General features: G+C 46.6%; 4 protein-coding genes across 6 annotated transcripts in view; all 4 read right to left on the reverse strand.

The window, feature by feature from the left end:
- Positions 1–4,109, reverse strand: part of DHX35 (DEAH-box helicase 35) — a 31,010-nt gene extending 26,901 nt beyond the window's left edge. For both annotated transcript variants that reach the window (XM_035343940.1, XM_035343939.1), the window contains exons 1-4: positions 3,938–4,109; positions 2,598–2,731; positions 2,150–2,242; positions 1,211–1,288 (exon numbers count right to left, since the gene is read on the reverse strand). In XM_035343940.1, the coding sequence (XP_035199831.1) occupies positions 1,211–1,288; positions 2,150–2,242; positions 2,598–2,731; positions 3,938–3,977 (345 nt within the window). In that variant the 5' untranslated portion in view covers positions 3,978–4,109. The remainder of the gene's footprint in view (positions 1–1,210; positions 1,289–2,149; positions 2,243–2,597; positions 2,732–3,937) is intronic.
- Positions 4,110–4,781: 672 nt separating this feature from the next.
- LOC118176748 (protein FAM83D-A-like) lies at positions 4,782–9,828 on the reverse strand. The gene is made up of 4 exons (XM_035343942.1): positions 9,311–9,828; positions 7,676–7,843; positions 6,955–7,079; positions 4,782–6,742 (listed from the first exon to the last, which is right to left on the reverse strand). The coding sequence occupies exons 1-4, from the start codon at positions 9,761–9,763 to the stop codon at positions 6,352–6,354; spliced, it is 1,137 nt and encodes a 378-aa protein (XP_035199833.1). The 5' UTR covers positions 9,764–9,828; the 3' UTR covers positions 4,782–6,351.
- Positions 9,829–12,261: 2,433 nt separating this feature from the next.
- Positions 12,262–18,041, reverse strand: LOC118176747 (protein FAM83D-like). The gene is made up of 4 exons (XM_035343941.1): positions 17,543–18,041; positions 14,731–14,898; positions 13,736–13,860; positions 12,262–13,384 (listed from the first exon to the last, which is right to left on the reverse strand). The coding sequence occupies exons 1-4, from the start codon at positions 17,999–18,001 to the stop codon at positions 12,433–12,435; spliced, it is 1,704 nt and encodes a 567-aa protein (XP_035199832.1). The 5' UTR covers positions 18,002–18,041; the 3' UTR covers positions 12,262–12,432.
- Positions 18,042–18,536: 495 nt separating this feature from the next.
- Positions 18,537–26,463, reverse strand: part of PPP1R16B (protein phosphatase 1 regulatory subunit 16B) — a 58,621-nt gene continuing 50,694 nt past the window's right edge. For both annotated transcript variants that reach the window (XM_035343763.1, XM_035343764.1), the window contains exons 9-11: positions 26,252–26,381; positions 25,350–25,518; positions 18,537–24,715 (exon numbers count right to left, since the gene is read on the reverse strand). In XM_035343763.1, coding sequence (XP_035199654.1) covers positions 24,194–24,715; positions 25,350–25,518; positions 26,252–26,381 — 821 coding nt within the window. In that variant the 3' untranslated portion in view covers positions 18,537–24,193. The remainder of the gene's footprint in view (positions 24,716–25,349; positions 25,519–26,251; positions 26,382–26,463) is intronic.

Genomic DNA, 26,463 nt, shown 5'->3' on the forward strand with positions numbered 1-26,463 from the left:
TTCAGCCATTTGAATGACATTCTAAACCATACTGGTAGGCAATTAATTCATTTTCACTCGGAATCTTAACACTCCTTCACTTTCAGGCAAGCCTTCAGAATACCTGTCAGCCTGAGTTATACAAGCAGAACTTCAGGAATTTCTAAACTACACTTTATGTCTCTGCAACTATTGCTCTTCATTCCTGACAGCCTCATAGTCTAGCTGAGAAAGCAGGTAAGCACACTGATTAAAATAAAGTAAAATTTTAAAAAAGTTTCAGTTCAAGACAAAGCAATAAATCATCATTAATGTCTCTCATCTCCCTGCAACTGCCATATAGCACAGGCAGTTTGCAACAACATTCTTAAAGGAAAGTCCTACTGTGACCATATACGAAGCGCTAATTGAGTAATCCTATTTTAGACTTAAAAATAACGTGCTAAGAGATAAAAGGGAAAAGAGAGATAAGTTTGCCATGAGGAGTCATTGCAGTATATGCAACATCTTGTGTAGAACCAGCCAATGTCAGATGAATGTCCTATGAAGGGGAAAAGGAAGGACACTGCAGGCAGACTGCCCAAAGCCCGCAGCTCACTGCTAGGGACTGTTTCTTAACCGCAGTGGAGCTAGTCAAAGGCAGCTGGATGAGATGATACAGCCAGGTAGACAACTGCCCAATCTTCTACATTTTTACAGGAGACATACGCTGATGTACTGCAGTTACAGTTTAATGCCATTAATAAAAAATAGGCAAAATGAGGATTACAAAAGGACACCCCAATTTTCTATAGAAAGAGAAAGAAATCAGGTATGAATTGCTAAAAAGAGGTGAACAAACTCCCATTTCTTCCACTGGCAATGCTACTGCACACAGATTTGCATCACTATTTTACTTTCAGAGAGCAGTTAGGGGTTATGCAAGCATTATTCTATTTGAGAGTCAAACACAGCTCAACCTTGCAGTCCTAACTCCCTGTATGGTTCTGCTGATGCAACTCAATTTTATTTCTAAGCTTTTACATCTGCAATTCTGGGATTGAAATCTTTGGCAAGACCTACTAATCAGGTTGAATTCAGCATACAGTACCAGCAATTCTGGGAGGAAGATGAGCAGAAACATCTATTCACTCAGGAGCTCACAGAGTTGTCATTCCTGCTTTTCAGCAGAAAAGCTAAGGAATCAGAGGTTATAGTGACAATAAAGTGAAAAACCTGGGGAGAAACTCACTGAAACGGCTGCAACTCGACGAGGCTGTGTCACCCCAACAACTCTTCCTTCGGCTGTCCAGCCAGCTTCTGCTAGGTACTGCAAACCAATATGAAGGATAAGAAATGAGTCACCCGTGTTGTGATTACAGCAAGGTGTTGATTCTCCACACTCGATGTTTCTTCCTGCTTCTGACACAAGATGATGCACGACCCTAGGCAAATCAGTTACTTGGAGATTTTGTGCATTATTCATCTCACCATTAAAAACAATACAGTACAATATTACTTCCTAAGCACATTAGCTTCCAGAAAGCATTCTAAAAGCAGTTCTTCGGGTCTCAAGAATTAATTTGTGTTTTTTTTGTTTTTTTTTTTTCCCCTTTTCTTCTCTTTATTTTATAATCTCTTTGAGGAAAAGAAAACTAAGCAGCACAAGTCCAGTGCTCACACTGAAACAGATGACATTCATCATTAGCATATAATTATTTAAACTAAACCCAAGAACTAACTTCTACATATTCTTGGACTTTCTTCATTCCTGTCACAACAGAGAAAGTTTTAAGAAAATACAGAAGTACATACTTCAGAAATTTCCAAGAGCAAAGCTCGTTAGAAACCTGCACCTTTTTTCCTACTCAAAAACATATTCTCTACAACATTTTAAACTTAAGTCTGACAGAATGAGGACACCTACTACAGCACAGTAACCACTATTTGTACCAGCATAACCTTGTTGCGTGTGGTCCCTCACTGTAGTGAAAGAAGGCTTTCTATTACAGATTTATCAGCTCCTGCTACACAAAATTAAGCTTTATTTTTCTCTCCTTTTCTTCACACACATGAAAAAAACACCGGTAAATTCCTACTCTTACAGTGCAGTTCTGGGATGCTCTTTTAACACTTCATGTAAAATTCCCTGAGGGAATACTTGATTTTACCAAGCTGAATGCACACTTACTTGTGGAATTTGCGTTGATTTCCCACATCCTGTTTCCCCAACAATCACCAGAGTTTGATAGTTCTCCACTAGATAAAGTATGTGATTCCTTAGCTGAAAGATGACATTTTAATCTCAAAAACAGATTTGTACAAAAATAAGAAAATAAATTAACATTACAGTAGTTACATAACGGCACAGTAAATTCATTTTATAGAGTACTTCCAGCCAGAAGTTAAATCATACTTTGAAATTTACAGGTATTATATGTACAACATATAGTGACTTAAATCTACAAAGCCTGTAGATATGTATAAAGGAAATAAACTTTTGCAGGACATTTCCTGCATGAAGGAAATGCAACTATTGCTGTATGCTTTAAAATGCTTCTATGCTGCTTTCTCAAAGCAAAAACATAAAAGCCAGGCACCACACAACAGATTTAGTATTCCAAAAAGAACTTCTGTACCTTAAAAACAGGCAGCTTTTGTCTTTGCTGTTCAATAGAGAGGGAAGCATAAGGATTATAGATGATAGTTACACCACCGCTCTCAGCAGGACTCTGCCTCTCCTCTGAAACACTGACACCAGGACCTTCTGTGCCTAAATGACATAATTTTAACAGCAAGAACACACTTCTGTCAACTGCGTCACGGTACTGCCAAAATCAGTATGTTCCTTACAAAGAAGGATCATGGATAGCAGCATGCATCAAAAGACCAACTTTTCTAAGAAAATAATCAAAAGCATTCAATAAAACAAGCAAAAATTCTTTCAAACAAAATATCTTTCTCCTACTAGTTAAAAAAATAATAATTTTAATAAGTATATGAACGAAGGTAAAGGGAAAAAAAAAAAAAAAAAAAAAAAAAAAAACACTGGAAAAGTACACAGCAAGGTCTTGGGACCTTTCTTCTTCTGTGCAACAGTTCAGATGGAGGTTCAACAGCCATCTCAGACGTATATCCACGGCTTTAAGCCAGCCAGCCATTTAACCAAACTTCTCTTGACTAACATGAACTACATAAGCATTCAGCCTTGTCAGCTTATGAGGCACACCACTTGCTTCAGCTCTGTATCTACCTCAGTAATTGAAATTTGATTTATTTCTGCTTCAAATTAACGTAAAATTACTGACAACCAAAAATACTGAATTATGTAAGCAAACCTGAAGCTAAAACTCATCTCGGTAAAGGAACGTATGATCTCTGGCTGCACGTTCAACTGGGAAAGCCTGAGAGCAAAGAGAAGGGTCCTCCTGTTTTGTAGGGTTTCTTTGTTTGGGCTTTTCCCACTGTTTAAAAACAGTTAGTCCCTACTCAAAGCTGCCCAGCAAGATTCACAGTCTATTGATCCAACCTGAAGAGCTGTTAGCAATGCCTCTGATAACTATCCACTCCCCAGTACAGCTGGGGACGCTAAGAAGCGCAGCAGCCTCTTGTCCTGTCACTGGGCCCCACCAAGAACTATCTGCTCCAGTATCCCCTGCTCCCCCCGGCACACTGTTCATGCACACTGAGACATGCCCCAAACCTTCCCTTCTCCAGGCTGTCCCTGCCACCCCCTGCACCGGCCCCACATCACCTCAGCGACCCGTCGCAGACCCTCACCAGCCCTCCCCCGCCTGCGTGGTGCCGGGCAGCCCACGGAGCGCCCCGAGAGGAGCCGCAGGACGGCCCGGCTCCCCCAGCGCCCCTCCCGCACAGCCCCTGCGGGCCGAGGGCACGGAGCCCTCAGAGGCTGGGGGCAGCCCGGTGAAGCGGAGGAGGCCGGGGAGCCCCCCGCCAGCCTAGGCCCCGCCGCCCTCACCCGGCTTCCAGAACTTCACCGGCCCCACGGGCGCCGCCATCTTGAGGCGAGAGGCGGGGACGCGCCGCCCATTGCCACGGCCCCGCCGCCCGATCGGGAGGCGCCGAGCGCGGGGCAGGCCTCGGGGCCGCGGCTGCTCCCCTGTGGTAACGGGGGTAGGGGCCGGGACAGAGCCCGTCAATTAACAGTCTGAAAGAGCTCAGCCTCCAAAACGCCCTTCTGTCGTTAATTAGCTGCAGTTAATTGCTGCCCTCCCTGCCACGAATGACGCCACCTCACTGCCTACCTCACGCCAGGCAACGGAGGGACTGAAAGCAATTACAGGAACAGTTACAGCCAGAGTTATTACAACCCATTAGAATCATTACTGAATCAAGTTTGATCTAGAATTTGAATTATTTAAGTATAAGCTGAAGTAAAAAAAAAAAAAAAAAAAAAAAAAAAGTAATAGCTTCCAATAAGTAATGCTGTCAAAAATTCACATGTAAGGAAAAAATTAACCACATTTTATATTCCTCCTCCTTCTCCATAAATAACACACTCGCAGTGCACCTGCGGTGACAAAAGCAGAGCGCACGGTGTAACACTGTACTTCCACAGTAACTCCTGCTCTGTCTCTGGCTACTCACCGGCTAAAACCATCATTCAGTTATAAGTAAAGACATTCTTAAAATTCTAGCTACTTATTTCAATGGAGTTGTCAGATAGATATATATATATATATATCAAAAGTAAACACAATTGTTACCACTGGAGTTTGTACCATCAATATATTAACAACTGCTGAGAAAAAAAGTCCTACTTTGTGGAAGTAGTGTCCTATTAAAATAATGAGATGAACAACAAAGTTAAAAACTTGTATTTGAGAAAACAGATACACAATCGTCGCTGTGAAAGTAATATTGCACGAACACCATTTTGCATAGAGTACAAAATTGTCTTTTTTGTCTTTATGGAAAATATAGTTAAGAATAAAAATATATATATATATTTTTTACATCAGGATAAAACAGAACTATTAATCTATAAACTATTGAACATTTACAGATTAGGAGTTGGAACTATTACATTTCTGTGGTTGTAAGCGTAGAAGAAAAAGGAAACACACTAGTTGTATCCCAATCAGTACATTACCGCATTGTCAGTAAAGAGCATTTCTGTACACTCGTTTAATTTAATATTGTCCTACTGGCGCTTAGCATAGACCCATACAACATTCCCCAGTTAAGTTCATAGATTCCCCTTTGAGGCCCAGAATCCACAAGAATCCACTTAGGCAAGAATATACCCAAGATTTCTGCAGCAGCAGAGCCCCAAGAACATCTTGCGACACGGCTACCGCGGTTGGGTTAACAGGAGTTTCTACACTAGAAGGCTGGCGGAACGTCAGTGCATCTAAGTACAACAGTTTGGGAGAATGTTTTATTCATTTATTTTTCTTCTCAAGAAAGCAATGGATTTTTTAAAAATTGAGCTGGCATGAAACTTTAAAATTAAATGCTTCTGACTTCTACATTATTACCTGTCAGGTGGAAGGAAGGTTTTTTAGAAGTAACAGCATCTTCACAGAGTTCAGATCTAATCAGCTTTTCCCCATAAGAGCAGGCAGCAGTAGCAACCACAAAATAGGTACGTAATGCCAAAAAATGCATTATTTGGCTTTGCTACAAATATTAGTAGGTTCTTAGTAACATTACCCCTTAATTGCAGGCATTTAAAATACATTTTTTGTGATAGTCAACAAGTATTCTTATTACCAAAAAGAAAAGGTAATTTGAAATTCAGACATGAGAAAACGGCGATGGCCTGATGTGTTAACTTGTTCTGCCAGCTGCACAGCTTTATGTAAAGATGTAACATCTGAGCACTAGGACTGGCAATTATCTAGTTTCTAGATTATGGCTACTTCAGTTCTGTCATGAAACGGTTTGTGGAACACAAGGTCAAGCTTAGAATGATTTCAGGAATGTACAGAAGTCCTGATATTCATCCTTAGAAGCCCCTTAAGCTATATATACGTATTTAAGGTCTCTGGGTACAGAAAATAAAGTTTGAGCCAGCGAGCCAAGACATTGCTAACCCATTAGCTTAAACCATTCAAAAACAGGTTGAAAAATGAAAAACTGACAGAACACTACAAGTCAATAATGGCTTTCCAGGTGCTAGGAGTTTTGTTATCTTTGGTTTTAAAGCTTTGGTTTTAACTTCTCAGCCTAAGACAACACCGTAACTGTATTGCTCAGCATTACAGAAGCGTCCAGCCGAAACCACACCTCCAGTATCCCTTTCTCTCAGTCTGAGGTTGGTTTCCCAGCTGCTCGCACACACATGCTGTAAGACAGTATGTCATGTAAGACACGGACCACGGGACGTGGTTTCGAGGTTCTGCGTCTCGCTGTGAGTGAACTTGCAATTCATCTCTCTATGATCCAGTGTGGCCTCATAACTTGAGAGCCATTCCTCTTAGTCAGTGGTGGAGAAGCATGCATTGCATTATTTGAAACATAGACTGCCTCCCTTGAGGCATGCAGCCAGTTTCGCTTCCTTTTTAGATTTCCTACAAATGCTCTAAGATACAAAAACTCCATTCTCAGGAAGTTTTCCCTGGTTAAGTCTCTGGAAGCCACTGTTATCCTGACCAGCTGATCCAACACCTTACTCTTCTTGATGCTGGAAAACTCTTTGAGGTTGACAGGCTTTGACCGTGCATAAAGAATCCGAAACTCCTGGTCAAAGTGTGCAACTGCAGGGCCTGACAGGATCAATATGTTACTGCTGTTCAGCTTCCCATCTGTCCATGTAAAACTAGCAAAAGAAGAATGAGAGAATTTCAAGTTAATTCAAAGTGATAATAAAGATCAAAGTATTAACTGAAAATTCTCTTAATGGTGTGCCTTGTTTTAAGGCTAAATATTACAAGCCACTTGTTAACAAGGAAAGCAGTTTTGAAATGTAACTATTCTTGTCCATTTAAATAAAATTAAAGTTAAAAAGAAAAAAAAGAAATTGCCACTTGCCTGTAGGAGCCTGTTGTCACTCTAATGCCGTCGATTAACATGAACTTTTCACGGACTTTTCCAACAATTTTGGCACCTGACCTTGTGTAGTATGTGTTCCCAGTGATATTTCGAATTCTCATAGACTGTTAGAAAGATGTGGAACGATTACATGAATTTCAAAGTTAAATGATAGCATTTAAAGGAGTAACACACGATAATAAAGATTACTGACAAACTACACAGGTTGCTGTGCAGAAGCGCAGGTTTCACCCTCCAGAAACAATTTTGTGTTGTTTTAGCACGCAAAGAGAAAACATGCTAAGGGAGAACCCCATACACTGGTTGTGCAGAATGGGATTGTAAAAAAAACACTGCCTAATATCAGAGGGACCTGAACTCCAAGGATTCTTGAGAACCTCCTCCATCAGCCTTTGAAAGCTCAGCAAGCCTGAGCAACTCAGTCATCCTTTTAGAAATCAGACATTCCTCCTTCATTTTCTTCAATATTCTGCTAGTATTTGTACTCAGAGAGCAACTGTGACAGCCTCTTGTAAAGATTTCAGCTTTTCTATTAACTACCTTCTTATGCAAGAATGGTTACATCTTACAAGAAAGAGCTAGAGCTACATAAACCCAATTTTAAGTTATGGCAGCAGGCAAAATAGTTTCTTCTAACAGCTCAAAGATTACAGTTATTATAGGACGAACTCTCTGTCCCTAAAGATATTACAAGGCTTACCTTTTCCTGTTCAAGATCAACTCCTAGATCTCTGCACATTTTCAGAAAGTGGGAGAATGAAGACTGATCTAGAAGGATATATGCTTTAACTTGCCGCTGGCTACAAGCTTCCAAGAGGTCTCTGAAAATATCGGTATCTGTGAAGGAATCCATAACCAAGGCAATCATCTGCAACAAGTTTCAGAAGAAATCATTAGGCTGTTTCCACAGCATTCCAAGAGGGATGGCACGCGAGGAATTTGACTTTGAATTTAAATATTTCCCCCCCTATTTTCTTCTCCTTGGTGGTTATGCAACCTGGTAGTCTTCTACAGTACAACACATTCTTCTGTTGTTCACAGAACTGCTGAAACATTTAGGAGACGTATAAGAAATAGCAGAGAAAGGAAGAAATAACTGACTAGAATAAAGTTATGTGACGAGGAGGGTATTTTGGTAAAGATGATTATAGACTGCAGTACACCGAGGTACAGGAGATACAACATACTTCACTACAATCACTTCTTCATGCCTCTGTATAGTTAAGAAAAAAAACATATACTGAACTCAAGGACGGAACCCATTGTTATTTGCCCCAGTTTTGGTGTTGCTTGACTCACTTATAACAGATAATATCAATTAGGATTTTTATTAACCCATTGTAAAATTTCCTTTTTTACAGTAATTAGAGCTGTAATTTCAGTAGTGGACTTTGAAGCTTCTTTTGCCAGGATCTGTATTTTTTTGGTTCATTTGGTACACAGAAACTAGCCTGAAAGCCTGTTGTGGAAAAACACCCTTTACCTATTCAAAAAAAATGGAGTTCATCACTAATTGCCAACAATGAGAGCTCCTGCACCTGTCCAGTAACACACTGCTCATGGCTTTTCATTAAGGTTGTACTAAAGCCTTCCCTTTTTTACTCTCTAACTTCACCTTCAAGATTACACAAATCTGAGTGTTTCTGCCTTTTCCCCGACCTCCTGGAGTGGTCCACAAGACACCTCAAGGCATCCAGGAGACTGACGCCTCTCCAAAAACTGAGTGAGGTCACACTGAAAGAGCCCGAAAAAGAAAGACATTTAGAAAGAAAGACATTTTGCTGTCAGTCTTCTTCAGCTACACCACTCCTCCAGCTACACACACTGCTTGGTGTGAAAATAAACGTGTTGCTTCAGGATTTTCTTCAGAGATGCCAGAACAGGGGTCTAGGTAAGACAAATTTGGTCTCTGATTCCTAGACAAGAGCTCTTCTCCTCAGGACAGACCCCTTGTTGTTAAAAGCACTCGAAAATGTTTTTAAAACTTGAACTTATTTCCAAAACATAAACTGTATGAAATCTTTCAAACTTTTCAAATATGAAACCAAACAGGGAAAAAAAATCTCACCCGCGTCCAGCCGCGGCTGCTCATCGCACCTTTTTAAGATACACCTGAGCTTCCCCTGCAGCCTGCGGTTCAGCTTCCCGTGACATCCCGAGCCCGCGCTCCTCACACCTCCCTCACAGCTCGCCCCGCTGCTCGCAGCCCTCCCACCGCCCGAGTGCCGGGGCTCGGGCCGTGCGTGCCTCCAGGGCACCCCCCTGACGGGGCGACTGATCGTGCTCTTGTCTCCCGGCGGGGGGAGGGAGCCGCGGCGGGGCCCCGCGCACCCACCTGCCGCGCGGAGCGGATCTGCCGCCGCACCGCCTCCTTGCAGCCGCAGCCGCTCTCCCCGCAGCCCGGCTGGAAGTGCGCCTCCACCCGCGTCAGCCCGCGGAACGCGCCGTCGGCGAAGCCCGGCCAGCCCAGCTCCAGCGCCGGCGGCTCCACGTCCGAGCGCTCGGGGAAGTAGGTGAGCGAGGAGGCGGCCGGCGAGGCGCCCAGCGACGGCGGCTCCTCCTCGGCCGCGGCGGGCGGCACGGCGCCCCGCGCGATGGCCTGCACCTCGGGCTCCGAGAGGAAGGGCGGCAGCTGCTCCCGCCGCAGGAAGGCCCGCAGCGCCTCGGGGCCGCCCGCCACCAGCTCCTCCAGCGCCAGCCGCTGCGCCTCGCTGTACAGCTCCAGCCCGGCCGGGCGCGGCGGCCAGCGCCCGGCGCCCTCCTCCAGGCACTGCGACAGGTTGGCCATGGCGCGCCCCGCTGTTTCCCCGGCCCAGTCTTTATAGGGGCTCCGCTCCCCCGCGGCCCTTCCCCGCCTCACGCCCGGCCCGCCCCGGGGCGGGGAGCAGCCGGCGGTGCTGCCCCGGGCGCGGCCCCGCACTCAGGGCAGGGGGCGCCGCGAGATGGCGGCGGCGGGGCTGGCGGCTCCCCTCAGAGCGTCCCGGGGAAGGGGGAAGCAGCGCGGCCCTCGGGCTGAGCTCCGGCTCCCCACCAAAAGGTGCTTTGTGAGGTTAGAGAGGGCAAACGGTCCTCCCGGGCAGGCGGCTGCGTTCCGCCTTTTCCTTCATTCCGCAGCAGCCAAGCGGGCAGGGCGTCGGTCACTGGGATGCGGAGGGACAGGTAAACAGAAGACAAAACTCGGAAGGGATCCAGTGAGAACCCCCGTGGCAAAGTGAGTTTATTTGTATAAAAGGTATTGCTCCTGGGAGAGCTCCAAAACAACCATACAGTGCACCAAAGCTGAGAAGTACAGAGAACAAACACTGTTTTCAGGTGGATTTCATATACATTTAAGCATTGCCAAACACGAGGCTCTTAAGAATACAGCTCTGATATTGGCCTTGAATGTGTATTTTGGCTCCCTCTTTGCAACTCCCTTTCCTCCCTGTTCCAGCTCTAGGAGCTGTGCACCTCACCTGCTTAAGCAGGTGCAGACAGCTTTTACCTTGCCTTCGCCTCTCTGTACATCTACCTTACAGCTTTAGGAAAGTGGCTGCTTTAACCTCCAACCTATAAAAGTAGCTGAGTCTCTTTGTCAATACAGACCTCAAAGACAGAAATGCCAGTCAGTAGAATAAAGTGCTGCTGTCTACACTTCGGTTACAGCTCTGCCGAGTTTTCGCTGTTTCCTATTCATTCATTGCTCCTCGTGGAAATAAATAACGGCTGAAACGTGCCACCTACTGGACAGGCATAAATAAGGAACTACCTCACCCAGACTCTGATTTGACTCTGAAGAATTCCGAGTCTGGTTGGTCATTAAAATATTGGCACACACGTCTAAAGAATAATATCACAGGTTAGATTTCAGAGAGAGCTCAGAAAATCCACATGCTTCTCAAAAAAGTGATCCATCAAGCATGGACACATGCACAGTAATACTAACAAATATCCACATAGTGTCTGCAAAGTGACAACCCAAGATCCATTTAGTGTTGAAAGAGTATTTTCAAAAGCTAGAAAGGCACTTAACTGTCTTTGAAGAACGTATTAGTGGATAAAATACAGACAGAGCAGGAAACAGTATTTCAGAAAGCACAGCTTAAGATAAAAACTCATAAAAAATTATTTGTGAAAGAATAAAAACACACAATCTATAATGTTTTTGTAGCATTTGACCAGGGGCTTTGTCATGTGTCCTCAGTGACTGCCTCACCACTAGGTTGACTCCAAAGATGCCGTTTACAGGTCTCTTAACAGAAGCAAGACCATAGAATCATTAAGGCTGTAAAAGCCCTCCAAGATCATCTGGTCCAACCATCCCCCTACTACCAATGCCCCCCACTAAACCATGTCCCTAAGCACCATGTCCAACCTTTCCTTGAACACCCCTAGGGACAGTGATGCCACCAGTTCCCTGGGCAACCCATTCCAATGCCTGACCACTCTTTAGGAGAAGAAATGTATCCTCATTTCTAACCTGTCTCCCCTAAATGGTTTAGAAACCTCCTAGACCAAGCCAAAATATGACTTGGTCAAGTCTGGGAGGGACATTCAACAAAAGGCATCTTCTGAAGTTGTACCAGAAGGGGTGTACAACAGGGGTGCACTACGAGACACTGAGCTCCAGCTATTACCTCATCTCCTGCTCACAAGCAAGATTTGCACCCCCAAACACTTCAGTAATACATTTACATTAATGCTCCTACAGATCCAATATACGTGCTTCTAGTATTCAAAACTAAAAGCTAGTTAAATGAGGACAAGTTCCCCTAAAATAGGTATGGCTATCTTGGAGTGCTACTTGCTACTTCCTTGATTTTTAAAAGATGTTCCTCTGAGAACATGCAGATATATACAAGTGTGTATGTATAGAGAGAGACAGACGTAAGGTGATCAAACTGAAGAGCTGGTTAGCTCAGTACCATGTACTCGCTACCCTTTTAGAATGCTTAAGCAATGGAAAGAGGATGCAGTTGACCATAAGAACCTGCAACTGTTCCAATAGACCCTTCACAACTTTAATGGAAGGGTAATATTTTTAACTGTGATGTCGGAAAAAATTGCGTTATGATTCTTTCCCCTCACAGTGAGTATGAAAGTCCCAATATTAGAAAGAGGAAAAGTATATATTGGAAAAGTCATTCTGAGCAAGGTCAGTTGGACTCAGATTTTTCCGAGTTTAGATAACTTAAAGCCAGAGAATTAGCAATCCTGAAGAGTAAACATATTAATGCTTTCTAAGTATACAGAAGTACAATAAATCTTCACTACTAATGCATATAAGGGAAACATGTCGGTGGTTATGGTATAAATAAAAACCTGGTTTTTATTACTTAAATTGCATAGTATAAAAGTGCTGGAAAGGGATTTACTCTTGTTGGTATATGTACAAGTACCAGAAGGAATTAGAAGAACCAGCAGATAATCAGTGCATTTTGAAACCCAAACGTTCGTGCTCTGCATTCAGTACAGCAGTCATTTATTCAGAGAAAAGAGTGAAACATCTCGGAGGCTGCGCAGGCTGGTACTGATGTCTCGCCTCTGATTTAGATTGCATCTTCCAGTGTAGTGGTTCATGTAGTTTTCAGGCACACGTCTCCTTCGGGACAGGATATCCACCATGTGGCTGAACTTCGACCTGATGGTGGAGTAGTGGAATTGCCTCTCCTTATGCAGTTTCTGGAAATACTCTGCCCTGTGACTGCTGGAGTATTCAACGGAACGAATAGAAGAGATTGAGCTGGTAGAGCTCGTAAGAGAACACTGGGACGATGAAGACAGTGATCGCAGGCTAGAATTTGATACAGACTTTCCAGGTGGAAAGCATTCTTCTTTTGATGCCCTTCTGTAAAGCAGGGGTGTTTCTGCATGCTCTTCTTCCTTTGTCTGTGTCACTGCAGTCTTCAGCAAAACTGAAGTCTGAGTCCCCGTCATTCTAGCATCAACAGAAGTTTGAGTGCCCATTTCATCTGTTAAAACGTTGGTCTGTGTGACAGCATTACACGCAGTCACTACGGGCTTCTCTTCCCACCAGCCAGTTTGAGTTGATGCATTCTTTCGCTCCACTGTGGCCTCCTGATCACTGAACCACTCCACTTCACTGATGCAAGAATGTCCCAGGTTACAAGGTTTGCCTCTGGGATTATCTTCAGCCAGATCTAGTCCTTTTAACATTTTCTTGGGAGTACTGGACATCCTGGCAAATTCTGCTCTCAAATTGTTTTTTACGGAGTATTCTTTAGAGGACTCTGTTCTGCTCACCAGATGATCAAACATTCCACTGTTCCTGGAGCTTGACAGGCGTTTAGGGCTGATAGGGTTGGACTGGGCATAAAGAATTCTGAACTGGAGGTCAAAGTGTTCAACCACTTGACCTGACAACAGCAGCAAGTTACAGCTGTTCAGCTTCCCATCGGTCCATGTGAAGCTATTGACAACAAACCAAGATTCACAGTTAAGTTTAAGCTCACTTCAACATGTACAGTTACAGATAAGACAGAACTCCGCTTAGGACTGTTGTGCATAAGGGAGGTATCAACCTGACTGAGTGAGTGTTCACTCTCTCCTTCAGGAAAACCCCTACATAGCCACGGCCATGTTCCTTCCTAGCCGTGTAAACCAACAGTTTTCCCACTGTTCCCAGTTTTGTGTTAGTTGCACGTAAGAGTCAGATAGCCCACTTCATATTTACCAGTACCAAGCAAAGTTAATACATCCTCCCTGCAGAGCCTCCCCCTTTTCACAGCATCATCAGGCACTAACAGACCCCAACACTTGCCTGTAGGAGCCTGTTGTCACTCTAATGCCATCGATTAACATGAACTTCTCGTGGACTTTCCCAACGATTTTGGCACCTGACCTCGTGTAGTATGTGTTCCCAGTGAGAGTTCGAACTCTCATCAGCTGTTTCAGAAGAGAAGAGAAAGAGTAACATCAGATTTCAGTTCAAGTTTTGATCAGTAGTTCTGCGTAAGAACAACTAGACACACTATGGAAGATAGGAATGAAGTGAGCTTCCTTACATTATTTGGCAAGTGCATCTTATTAGTGCTAGATTTGTTAGTTTAGGAGAGGCTGTAGAGTCAGCCTGCAGAGAACTGCCAGTTCCAGCTAATTACTGACCACAAAGCTAGGAGTGCCTCCCCATGCAGAGAAGCTCTCACTTGGGTCAGCGTAAGCCTGTCCTAGCCAGGACATAATGCAGTCACGTCAGCTTACATTCAGAGGAATTGAGTAAGCCACCTGGCTCACATCATCCAAACCCTGAATTAAAAAGATGTTCCCAAAGCCATGCCACCCTTGAGCTTCCTGTGTTTTAAGTGCTTGAAGATAGCTTTGTCAGGACTTTGTCAGGACACTCCATCCAGCACACTGGGGAGCTGCACAGCATGGCAGTAGCTCCTACATACTGGTAGCGTAGGGCAGAAGTAAACACGCCTTTTCTGTATGGTTTTCAGTGAGTTTGTGAGCAATTTAGGGACATTGTTTAGTGGCTGATACTGGTAGTAGGGTGATGGTTGGACCAGGTGATCTTGGAGGTATTTTCCAACCTTCATGATTCTATGATACTAGCCAGTCTTGAGCCTTAATCTTCAGGAGCTGAGAAACATTTCAAACCACCCTTTTATTTCAGTTTCCAAACAGGCAGGATGCTTTAGTCTTTCAGGGAAGTCTGATGATTTACAGAAGGGCATCTTTGATGTCCAAAACCATAAGCAGTAACACAAGAAGCAAAATACAAACCACCTCCCCTCCACCATATTTAGTACTTACACTTTCCTGCTCGGGACAGACTCCTAAATTCTTGCACATGTCCAAGAAGTAGGGTAGAAAGCCCTGGTCAAGAAGGATATAGACAGGGACCTTGCGGTTGTTGTAGGCATCCTGAAGGTCACTGAAAATATCAGTATCTGTGAAGGAATCCATCACAATGGCAATTACCTGTAAAAAGAAGTGGCAACACTTGTTTAAGAGCTTTACCTTACACAAGGCAAGATCATTGCCCCTCCCCATCCATTTTCTCCTGCTGTACACATTTCTTTGCCCTGCTGCTTTGGCAAATTTTAAACAATTTCTGTGTTCTCCCAACATTCCTGTGAATTCATTGTGTCCTGACTGAAGAGATTCTTCCAACATCTGCTGCAGTGTTTGTGCACAGCCTGCTTTCCTGCCTCATCTCCTGTAAGCAGACTGTTCTGTAAAACCTGGGAAGCTGACACGGCAGAGTCAGCAACCCCGACAAGCCATCCCCACTCTTGTGCTTCCTGATGTGTCAGTAGCATCCTGTGCTGCAGGGATTATGCTGAATGAGGAACTTTGAGGAATATCCAAAGAGCAGTTCTTAGAGAGTACAGAAAAGGGAGTTTTTAAACTAAACCTTACCGACTTGTGCCTCCTGCAAAGCGTTCTCAAGACTCTCTTCTGTGGCAAGGCCACTACAGACAGCTGCTGCCCCCAGGAGAATTAGCTCACACAGCCTCTCTCGGTATCACAGCTAAACATCTCAGACACTCACAGCTGTCTCTTCAGGCCATGCATCCCTATGTGAATTACAACGACAAACTAGTTCTGTAGCAACACAATAAACTGAATATGTCCCATAAGAGTCTGGAAATGGCAAATTCCAAGCGTCCATCTAAAACCCACACAAGAAAACCATCCAGCTGCTCAGGGGCAGATGCAGACTTGTACTAACAAGTCTTTACAGCAGGCAAGTCCTAAGAGGAAGATTTCCTTCCAGTGGGCCAAAGATTGAACAGTCTTACATTTGCAAACAGCCTCCCCATGCAGAACAACACTGTGTGCCACTTCTGCGCTAGAATCCCAGCCCTGCAAAACCAGGAACGCACGGCTGCGTGGGTGCAGACGCAAAGGCTCCATGACTTACTTCCCTTACTGTTCCACTAGACCAGCATCAAGGACACCAGTTGCACAAGTGCTGCAGTGCCTGCCTGTACCCGATAGCGGTGCGTGCGCCTCACTGCCACACGCCCAAGGCATGCACGCAACACAGCTGCTGTGTGTGGCATGGCCTATGCTCAGAGGAAACATTTCCCACAAGAACAGACTGAGCTTTGCATTCACACCTGTGCCCTGCTCCTCAGGGGACTGGCTCTAATCAGATGATTTTAGTTATAAAAAAACACAGACATGGTGGTATTTTTACATAACGTTAGTTTACACCCGTGCTTCTTACTATCTCCTCTGGTCTCCTCCACCCTATCACTACACTAAGTGCCAAAATAAGATAGAGAAAATTAATGTACTCTGGATGAGACCAGGTAAGCAAGAAGTTAACCCCTGAAAACAGAACAAGAGGTACACAATTCACAGTAAACCCTTTGGAACACTGCTGCTTTCAAATGACTGCTCAATTAGAAGAGCATTTTAGAACTAATCCCAGAATTAGAAACTGAAAAAGAAATAAAAGTTGTACTCAATGTGAGCAAGAGTACAGTTGTGTGTATAGGAGGTAGAGAAAACACTTTTCTCTGTGCTGGGCCATTCAAGATAGCAGAGGCAAGAAAGCAACAGTGCCCAAGTCAGTCTCTCAAGCCAACTGTATTCTAGCAAGCTGAGAAGGAACTACACAGCATCTGCAGCTTTCCTGTTCCTCGCATTAACCCTGAGAGCTCAGCTGCGATTGCACAGCTGCTCACAGTAGCTCAAGGGACAAGAGTCAAAATTCTCCCTGTTCCACGTCCACAAAGCTGCCTCCCAGGTCAGGCACGTAAGCTGCACTGACCAGAACAGCTCGGCTGTTGCTGGCTCCACACGAGGGAAGATGTTTTGGCCAGATGCTACAGGCAAGAACGTGAAAAACAAGAACGGCTTTTTGGAAAAAACAGTCATTTTCATGGGGTTTGCTTGAACCACCAGACTGCTCACAGCTACCTGATACAGGACCTCTGCCAGCAGTTCTTCGTGTATGACAGCTTCTGGCAAGAAGCCCATGCTCGTGTCATCCTCGCGCACACCCCAGGCTTCTGCTCTCGGGCAGGCAGGGACCCAGCACCGTCGCTAGTTCTGGGTGTGCCTCATGGGAGCACCTCACCCAGCGCCAGGGGTGGCTTCACCTGGAGAGGAAGCTGTACTTTTAAATTTTGGCCAAGCCAATCGAATGGCTACTAGTGAGGAAGGTGTCTCCCTCCTGGGGCTGCGGTTACAGGCTACAAACTCAATTAGCATCACGAGTTACGGAGAACAGTTAGAAGTTACTCCTCAGCATGGCTTTTTTAGGCCGTGCCCTGAGTCAGATCAAAGCCACCCGCTCCTGTGAAACGGGAGCCCTGCTAAGAGCAGCTCCGCACACAACTTTGGGTCAATCAACGAAAAAAAGAGCAGCAAAGAAAGGAATCACAGTCACAGCGCTACCTCTGCGGGTAACACTCCCTCGATAAGGACACAGACAAGCCTCTGTGAGACAGCGGGTGGCTTCGGCAAGCCACTCCGGCTTGTAAGGTGGGGAAGCAGAGGGAGGAAGGGCAAGCCGGGACCCGAGGCACGGGGCCAGCAGCCCGAGCAGCGCCCCGGGGCCGTGCCCGCAGAGCCGGGACGGGGCCGCGGCGGGGCCCCGCGCACCCACCTGCCGCGCGGAGCGGATCTGCCGCCGCACCGCCTCCTTGCAGCCGCAGCCGCTCTCCCCGCAGCCCGGCTGGAAGTGCGCCTCCACCCGCGTCAGCCCGCGGAACGCGCCGTCGGCAAAGCCCGGCCAGCCCAGCTCCAGCGCCGGCGGCTCCACGTCCGAGCGCTCGGGGAAGTAGGTGAGCGAGGAGGCGGCCGGCGAGGCGCCCAGCGACGGCGGCTCCTCCTCGGCCGCGGCGGGCGGCACGGCGCCCCGCGCGATGGCCCGCACCTCGGGCTCCGAGAGGAAGGGCGGCAGCTGCTCCCGCCGCAGGAAGGCCCGCAGCGCCTCGGGGCCGCCCGCCACCAGCTCCTCCAGCGCCAGCCGCTGCGCCTCGCTGTACAGCCCCAGCTCCAGCCCGGCCGGGCGCGGCGGCCAGCGCCCGGCGCCCTCCTCCAGGCACTGCGACAGGTTGGCCATGACTCCCCCTCACTGCCTCCCCGGCCTGCCGGCCCGGCCTTTATAGCCGCTTTGAATCCAAACAGCGCCGCGCCGCCGCCGCCACTGGGGCAGCCGCGCTCCGCCTCCGCTTCCCGTTGGCTGCGGGGACCCGGCACGGCCCCGCCTGGAGGCAGGGCCCGGCCCATGAGGGGAAGCGGGGCCGGGCCTGGGGCTCGTAGCGCTGCTTCGGAGCCCCCGCGGCCCCGCGCTCCCCTCAGGCCCGGGCCGAGGCGGCCCCGCTCCCCTCACGCGGGCCGACACGGGCCGGGCCAGGAGGGCGAGGGCCCAGTCCGCAAAGCCCCTGTCAGAAACTCGGCCTCCGGCAAGGACAGCCGCGGCTTCGGCCTTCCTCCCCGGCCCCATAAAGAAAGGAAACAGTTAAAAGTCACACCTACCCCCGCCCGGATTTACCCCTCTACACCCCTCCCGACGGTAACAGCCACAGGAGCGGCGGAGACGCTCAAGGAGAGTCCCAGACTGTAAACCAAATAAAGAAAAACTCGCGGGCTTTTCCGTATTATTATAAGAAATTTAATATAATTTTTAAATTAAAAAATTCAATCTCTATTAAAGACACAAGTCAGGTACTAATACTGTCAGACATACCCTTTTGGCATGGGTTTTACATACAATTTATGATTTTATGCATTGCTTCAACATGTTAAGAAACCACCTTTTCATACTTACAGTAGCAATAAAGTCAGTTCCATACAATATCAAATATCCTTTTTTTTTTAAAAAAAAAAAAAAAGTTTTAAATATATTAGACTCTGATTGCCAAAATGCCATTTTATACACAAAGCTGCTAATACAATATACAGTTCTTACATTTTTTTTTCACATAAAATACATTTCATCAAGTTTTATTTGTACATCATTTACTACTGATCGATGGAATTACGAATTATTGCAGAAGGCTTGCCATCGTGTGTTACATCCTGTACACGCAGCAGTCGCACCGAGCTGTACAAGGGCTGCCAGCGCTGACGAAGTCCCCTCGTCCCCTCGGGACGCCAGCAGCACAATCCGCAGGCTGAACGTGCCGAGGTGGCACTGCTAAGGCTGCATTTGCACCATTTAAAAACCCGTATGTCCCGGTCAGGTGGAGACAATTGTATTGGTGTAGATTTGGAACAGGTCTCTTGAGCGCTGTCTCTTCTACCACAGCTTCCACAGTCGAAATACAGCAAAATATTCTGGGCCCTATTTTTGCCATGGCAGATGTTGCCTGAAGAACTCAGTGGTACTCGAATCATGCGGGGCCACTGACAAGTCCATTACCAGCATGGCCAACATCAAAACAGCAGAATAAAGCTGAAGAACAGCCAGGAACAACGAATTCTGTTGTACAGCCACAGACAAAACAAAACTAAATTCCAAATATTAACTGTGTTCTGTGGTAAGAGGCTAGACCCTGCTACTCAAAGTATCTTCTGGACTCTGTGGAGAACTGCTATAACTGAATAGGTCAACAAGATCTGTTAAACCGGAATGAAGATCCTGATCATTTCCATTCTCCGTGTTTAGAAATGGTGATCATGAGAGAAATGAAAGAATGAAAATTGCAGAATCCTACATGCTCTGAACTGCTTTCCTCTTGCAATAAAGAACAGCACAGCATAGTCACTGCAAACGTTCCAGAGACCAGAAACCAAATTAATTTTAGCAAGTGTGATAAGGCACAGAAATATCCAGACATAGGGCGGACACCTTCCAGCAGGTAGACAACAGTAAATCTGTGGCTCACTACAGACCAGTGCTACTGCTTTCTCTGTTCAGATATTCCTATTTCATGGTATGGCCAATTTTGTTTCAGCATAGATGATTTAAGTTAACAGAAGCCCAAGATTAAAGCAAAAGGACACCGAACAGAGTTTATGCCATTGGGAGATTATAAGTGCTTTCACCTGCAACCCCATGAAATGAGACTCGCTCAGCGTACTAGAGAACTCACCGCCTCCCCTGCACATTGGACCGATTCGTTATTGCCCTGCCATGCTCTTCTCCTTCTCTACCAGGAATTCCTCAACCATGTCATTCCCCGACCACGCCTACAAGATGGTGCAGAATCGCATCAGCTGGAGTCAGTTCTTACCAAAACCAGGAGGGTTTTAAGATTCTGGAGCACCACAGAAGTGGTGCTAACTGAGTTAAAATAGCGTCACTTGGTACATGAAGTACAGACCCAGATCTGAAGCCAAACAGATCACAGCAATAGCACTGAAGCCCTTAACTAATATTTCATTGCTGGGACTTTCCTGGTGGAGTTCAGTAAAGCAGATACATTATTTTGAGACACTTTTTTTGCACCTAAATAAAGTCTTTCGACATGGGAAGTAAAGCTGCTCTCAATACCCAGTTAGTTTGCTATAAACACTACGACTAGCACTTTGGAAGATTTTGTAAGCAGAAAAGTTACTCCCACGTGCAGCTTTGCCTACAGCAGCCCTGTCAGCGCACCCGTGTTCTCAGATCTTTCTGTAGCCTGCACCAACTACAGCCTTCGGCTTACAGCTGATGGAAGTGGGGTCTGATCTGACCTTCAGTCTGTACGTAGAGCTTTATAGCACCTAGAGTCACTGAGTATGGTGTAAAGGCCCCAAGTCTTCCTCTAATAAGCCAAGTGCTTGATATCTTGCCAGTCACAATACGATTCACAGTTTCTACAGCTTTTTAGTAAAATGAAGATCCAGTGATTTAGCCAAGGTGCCTTCTGCTATGTACTCGAGAGCTTTCCACTGGGATGGTCTTATTAAAATGCACAGATAATGGAGAGCACTATTATTGTAACATTGCTAGATTTTACAATGAAAAGCCCTGTTCCGAGAAGTAGGCTCCTGCAATGCACGTACAAGAACATCTATGTTTTTATTGCTCCCCCCAAAGCCTGTTTGTCTCTACAGCACTTTAGAAGCAGGCTGAATACCCGTTGTACTGAACCGCTCATCCCAGACCTCCAGCCAACAGCTCTTCAGGCAGCATAAATTATCAGCTCCTTCCCTGAGCTTATTTGCCAGTGCCCCGTGGGCAGCGACTGTTACATCTGAAATGTCACCAATACAACAGCATGAACCCATTTTAGGTCACTCTTCAGCTGTCTTCCCAAGTCCCACTCTGATGCATCCTGTGCAGTGGAAGATAAATACTTGGCTTGGCTGCAAAACAAATCCTGGGATATTTATCAATTACCGATTCTCTCCTCTGAATGAGAATTGATTACATTTGATCAGACAGCACTTGACTTCAGAGAGCATGTTAGCTTACAGTGCAAAGTCCAGTTAATGGGATGCTTTAGAATCTAGAACCTGTAGCCTTTTTCTCCTGATAGTAAATCAATTGTTGTTTTGCTGAAAGCACAGCTAAAATAATGAATTTCTGGGGCTTCACACATAAACAAAGTGAGGTACCAATGAACTCAACGCTATTTGTCTGATGTGGACTGGCGTCCTACAGCTTTGCTGTATCAATAGCTGCCAGTGAGAGCAAGCCTCTAACTACTTAACACCATTGCATCCAGCTGCCTCCTTTTCATGTGCATGGAGCTACGTAGCGTTCAGTACGCTCGATAGCACAAAACTGCTCTGGGAAGGAAAATGGCCCCACTCCTCCTACCTCCGGGAGGGAAGGCATCAGCGGGGCCAAATCTTGCACCGCTTACTACCTGGTGGGTAACAGCACCAACATTTGCTCTACTGAGTCCAGAATGCTCGTGGGTTTGGATGTGAGGAGGCAATCCCAGCACCGTGGGAGAGCAGAGGCTTCTGGAAGATCATCTTTCCCCACTCAGTAACACCCAGGCTACGCTTGGTTTTATGCCAGACAAATTATCTCTAGGTAAGCAGAAGACCCCCTGGTAACTACACACAGGTGCTGTGAAGTTTGTCCAGTTACTAAACCATCTTCTTTCTATTCAATAGTCTTTTAATTTCCCTTAAGGTTAAGCACAAGAAGTATTTTCTAGTCTTATATTTATACTATGCATTCCAGTAACGGAGGGACATCAGCTGAAGCTGGCACATTAGCCACGAACAGGGCAGCACAAGCTACTGGCTCTGTGTCAGAAGAAGCCCAACTTCTCTGTTTCAGAACACAGAAACCCCTTAACAGAAGGGAGGCTGCAAAATAAATAAATAAATAAATAAATAAGCAGACCGACTGCCACCATTTCCCAGTTCGTTCCTGAACAGGCCCGTGGCCCTGTGACGTTACACAGCCAGCCCCAGCGAGGGGCCAGACCTCAGGGCACACTGCCACGGCTGTGCTGGGAGCGAAGGAGAGAGCCTTCCCTCCCTCCGTGGAGCTGCCCAAAACGCTGCACGTGGAGAGCGAAGGATGCTTCTGGCTGCCGGGGAGCAGAGGGTAGCGGCTTATGATCGCTGGCAGCCTCAGCCAACTTTTTATGGTCTGGAAAAAGGCAAGGCTGTGGGGATTTCCAGAGGGGAAGCGTACGTGTGAAGTGTAATACGGTCTAACAGCTGCCAGCTAAAAGGATGACGGGTGGAAGCTGCATTTTCTGTTGCTCGGCTGAAGCACAATTACGCTGCTGTGAGCGTGAATTAATCCACCAGTGGCTTACAGAGCCCCAAGCAGGCGTGTGTTTGCAGTCTGGGATTTCAGCTGCCCAAGATGACATACTCACAGAAATAGTTATCTGTGGGACAGCCGCTGTGCAGAAAAGGTTTGGACATCTACAAGTATTTCTGCAGATGCAACTTGTTAGCTCAGCTGTAGCCAGTTCCTCGGAGCTGGCTCCCACAGGGCACTTTCCTTTCAACCTCACCCAGGTACACAAAAAACATGACTTGCTGAAACACCGGTGCCAAAACCCCGTTATACCATGCAGGAGTTTCTCAGCTACGTCAGAGCTACATGAACTACACTAATGCAGTGGTGTTGGAGTGCCAACCTCTCTACAGCAGAGAGGCTTTGCTGAGTACGGTGTGGTGCTGGGTGCCCTTGCACACAGAGGCACTTAAGCCCCATTCTGACAGCTACTGATGGTGATGATTTCATCACGGGAGCAGGAAAAAGCCAAAAAGTCTCCTGTCCTGCTGCAGTGTTCAACTACCAAAGCAATGACTTAACAGTTATTCATCAGCCAAAGACTGTAGGTTAACCTAAGTGTCGTAATATCTAGGGAGGTTAGAATATTTTCACACTTTTCTAGGTTAGTGCAGGCAAGCCTTTCCTCCTCTTCCCTCCCAAGCCCTGTGGTTCTGGAAATCCAGAAAAATCTGAACACAAAGCACACTGCCCCAAGTATCTGTGTTGAGCATACAGAATAAACAGAACCAAAAGGAAAGTGAGATCAGAAGTCTTTTCAGTTTTAGACAAATTAAAGTCTAAATAGTACAAATAAGTGTTTTAAATTACTTATCCCAATATAGACCTTTGCCAGTATTTTATTGCAGTAAAATTCTATTGCCAGGGCCCCTTATTGCAACACCGGTTTTAAAGCCTGTTGAGTGAAGCCTGTTCCAGGAAGAGTTCTGCTTAAAACCTGGTGGCAGTCTGCATGACGAGTTCACATGAGCAGAACAGGACCCAGCCAGTGCACAGTTTCTGATGGTGAGCTGGCACTGTAAGGAGACAACACCTCGCGAACTCCCTAAAGCAGGCGCAGCATCCACACTTGCTTGTTGCTCAGCCCCCGTAGATGCAGGATCCAGCTGCAGGGAAAACAGCTCCGTCCACTCGTGCAAACCTCGTGCTGGGGCTGACCACCCCTCCAGGATATGTGCATCACCCAAGAGTGAAAACTCAGGTCTGAACTGTCACCCTCCAGAAGCGTGGTGGCTTGCAGCAAGAGGCTCAGATGCAAATATATTTTAATTCAGATCATTTCTTCTTTTCAAGCCATCCCATGACTCCTCAAGGATGGGGAAGCAGCTCATACTTTCTTCCCCAGGGGGAAAGACATGGGCATCTCTTTTTACATCATACCGATGCATATCCCTTCCTCTCCTGGGAGCCTTGCTCCACCTGCATTACTCAATCAACTTCAATGGAAGTAATTGGCTGGGTAAAGTACAATTCAAGACGAACGAGGCCGACACAGTCAGGATGTCCGTAACCAGATCCTCCCCGTGGAACGCCAACAACCTGGCCACAGTGATAGATCCAACCAGCCCACCCACTTCTCGTTTCCTCTGGGGCAAGTAGCAGGTAAGACTAGGAAATTCTGCAGCACCCATGCACCTTCTCTTCCATTTCCTCCATGGGAGCTTTGAATTTCAAGAGGGGTGGCTCACCACTGGACACCGTGTAATACACCGAGGTCCCATTGGAGCTGTAGGGAGAAGTCCTGGATCCGATTAGGTGCGACTTGGCCTCGCCCCCGTTTTCGGCAACTCCTGCCATGCCGCTGCCAAAGTGGGTGCTGAGGAAGGGGTGGTTGAGGAGCTTGGCCGCAGCCCGCTGCCGCTTCAGTTCAGAGAGCGTCTGGTGGCTGTGCTCCTTGTAGGCACCCCAGAACTGCTGCGTGTTGGGGAGCCCGGGGTTGCCGTAGGGCAGCACATGGCCTGGGCTGCCGTCGGGGTCAGCGTGCATGCTCCAGATGTCCCCGTTGGAGAAGGTGTACTGGTAAGTGCTGGCCGATGCCATGAGTCCATTCTGGAGGGGGATTTCAGAGTCACACTGGGTGCTCTTGTTTGCCAACTCTGGAAGGAGGGAGGAGTTCTCCAGCACTGAATTCTGTAACAAGAAGACATTAAAGAAGAGCATCTTCCCCTGTTCTCCACGTACAGTTCGTCCCCGTGACAACTTAAGCCAGCTCACACTCAGCCTGTCAGCCAGAGGTACTGCAGCAAAAACATCAAATTCACCCACCATCAGGACCCTATAATGCTGTGAGCCCCAACCAGGGGCTGCTCCCAGCCAGGAACAGGGAAATTTTAGCACAGAAGGACTCAGAAAAAAAAAAAATGGATTGCGTGATATGCATGTTAATAGAACATGACAATAACTCAATTAAAAACAGGTAACTGCAAAGCAATAAAGAAATTCCTTTGTGATTACCCGTTTGTTAGCTCTACAGAGAAATGCGTGTGTCATAAGTAACTGCTTTTTTTTCTGAACGCTCTGGTTCACTAGGGTCATATCTCAAACCTATTTAAGCAGCTGTAAATCCCAAGCAGCCTTTCCACTGTAGTGAGATATTCCTGTTTATACTAAATGAGAATTTGGTCTTTTCCTTAAAACTGATGGATAATAAATAATAAATGTTTACAACTTTTTCAGCCACATCCCACCCAAGGGCACCCACTGCTATTGAGCCTGCATTACCCACCCTCCTCCGAAACTCTTTAAGACAACTGAGATTCCTTACGGGGTCTGTATTCTCCTGGTCAGACCGAGTCTCTCCCATTTCTCCAATGAGACCTGAATTCCTTCCTTCTTCTGCAGCCCCCAGCTGCTGCCAGACGATGGCCTCTTTCTCGCACTCCTTCCTGTAAAGGTTTGTTCGGTCCGACAGGCTGGCCCTCCTCACCACCTTCCTGTGGGACACGGGGAAGGAGCATCAAATCTGTGAGCAGGATACGGAACATCTTACCCTCTAACTCCTCTCACCTTCTCCTCGTGCTTCAAGGCATCTCCCACTGCAATATAATGTGAATTTAGCTTCCTGGCACCCGCCCACGCAAAGCAGACAAAGGCACTAGTGTGGATCTTAAAGGTGGGAGGAATTTTAAGGAGTTTTAAAGTAGTACTGCAAATGTGGGTTAGATCTCACGCAGCTCACCTAATGGATCTACTCTGCAGCCAGGGGAATAAATACAGAGGGAAAGGGCCCATGAGATGAGGGAGTTCTGTGGTCTGCAGGACTGCTTTGATGTCTAGCAAACATCTTATAAAGGCATTTGCAAAGTGTCTGAACACAGTATCTTGGCCATGAGAATTTATTGCTCTTCATTCCCCTTTCCCTGCACCGTCCTCATTAAAGCTGTCAAGAAGCTCAAGTTAATCCATCCGAAGCGCTGATTCTCAGTCCCAACTACCAACAGGCGAGCAGGGTAAATCCTCACCACTTGGCTCTGTTCAGGGCAGCTCTAAAGAATCCCTCGTCAGAGGAGCTCTGCCTTCCACTGACAGCCAGCTTCTGCCTTTCAGAGTGTGCTCCGAAAGGACAGACGGGCTCATTCTCTGCACGCTGACCGCGGGGTGCTCAGTGGTCACGCCTGGGTGGCCAAGCAAAGGCGCCGGGTGACCTGCAGGGAACAAGGCACTCACCCCCGGCTGCCGGTGCTGGAGGTCCTTCGGCTCAGGGAGGATTTGTGCCTCATCTGCGACTTCATGATCACGTCGTGCTTGTGTTTCAGCTCCAGAAGTAAGACTTTGAATTCCTCTTCTTCACAGAGATCTACGGGGCACGTAAACCAGGCCATTAGTCAGACCATTCACCCATGGTACCGTCCACAGCGTGGTACTACCTGTGTCTTCCT

The sequence above is a fragment of the Oxyura jamaicensis genome, chromosome 20 (genome assembly GCF_011077185.1).
Source record: "Oxyura jamaicensis isolate SHBP4307 breed ruddy duck chromosome 20, BPBGC_Ojam_1.0, whole genome shotgun sequence".
Classification (NCBI taxonomy): Eukaryota; Metazoa; Chordata; class Aves; order Anseriformes; family Anatidae; genus Oxyura; species Oxyura jamaicensis.

What these genes read in the sequence shown, in the direction of transcription:
- LOC118176747 (XM_035343941.1), bottom strand. Translation starts at nt 18,001, where the DNA reads ATGGCCAACCTGTCGCAGTGCCTGGAGGAGGGCGCCGGGCGCTGGCCG. An exon ending in AGATCCGCTCCGCGCGGCAG is followed by an intron (nt 14,899 to 17,542) that starts GTGGGTGCGCGG and finishes TTCTTTTTACAG; the next exon opens with GTAATTGCCATTGTGATGGA. An exon ending in TCTGTCCCGAGCAGGAAAGT is followed by an intron (nt 13,861 to 14,730) that starts GTAAGTACTAAA and finishes CTTCTGAAACAG; the next exon opens with CTGATGAGAGTTCGAACTCT.
- LOC118176748 (XM_035343942.1), bottom strand. Translation starts at nt 9,763, where the DNA reads ATGGCCAACCTGTCGCAGTGCCTGGAGGAGGGCGCCGGGCGCTGGCCG. An exon ending in AGATCCGCTCCGCGCGGCAG is followed by an intron (nt 7,844 to 9,310) that starts GTGGGTGCGCGG and finishes AACTTGTTGCAG; the next exon opens with ATGATTGCCTTGGTTATGGA. An exon ending in TTGATCTTGAACAGGAAAAG is followed by an intron (nt 7,080 to 7,675) that starts GTAAGCCTTGTA and finishes TCTTTCTAACAG; the next exon opens with TCTATGAGAATTCGAAATAT.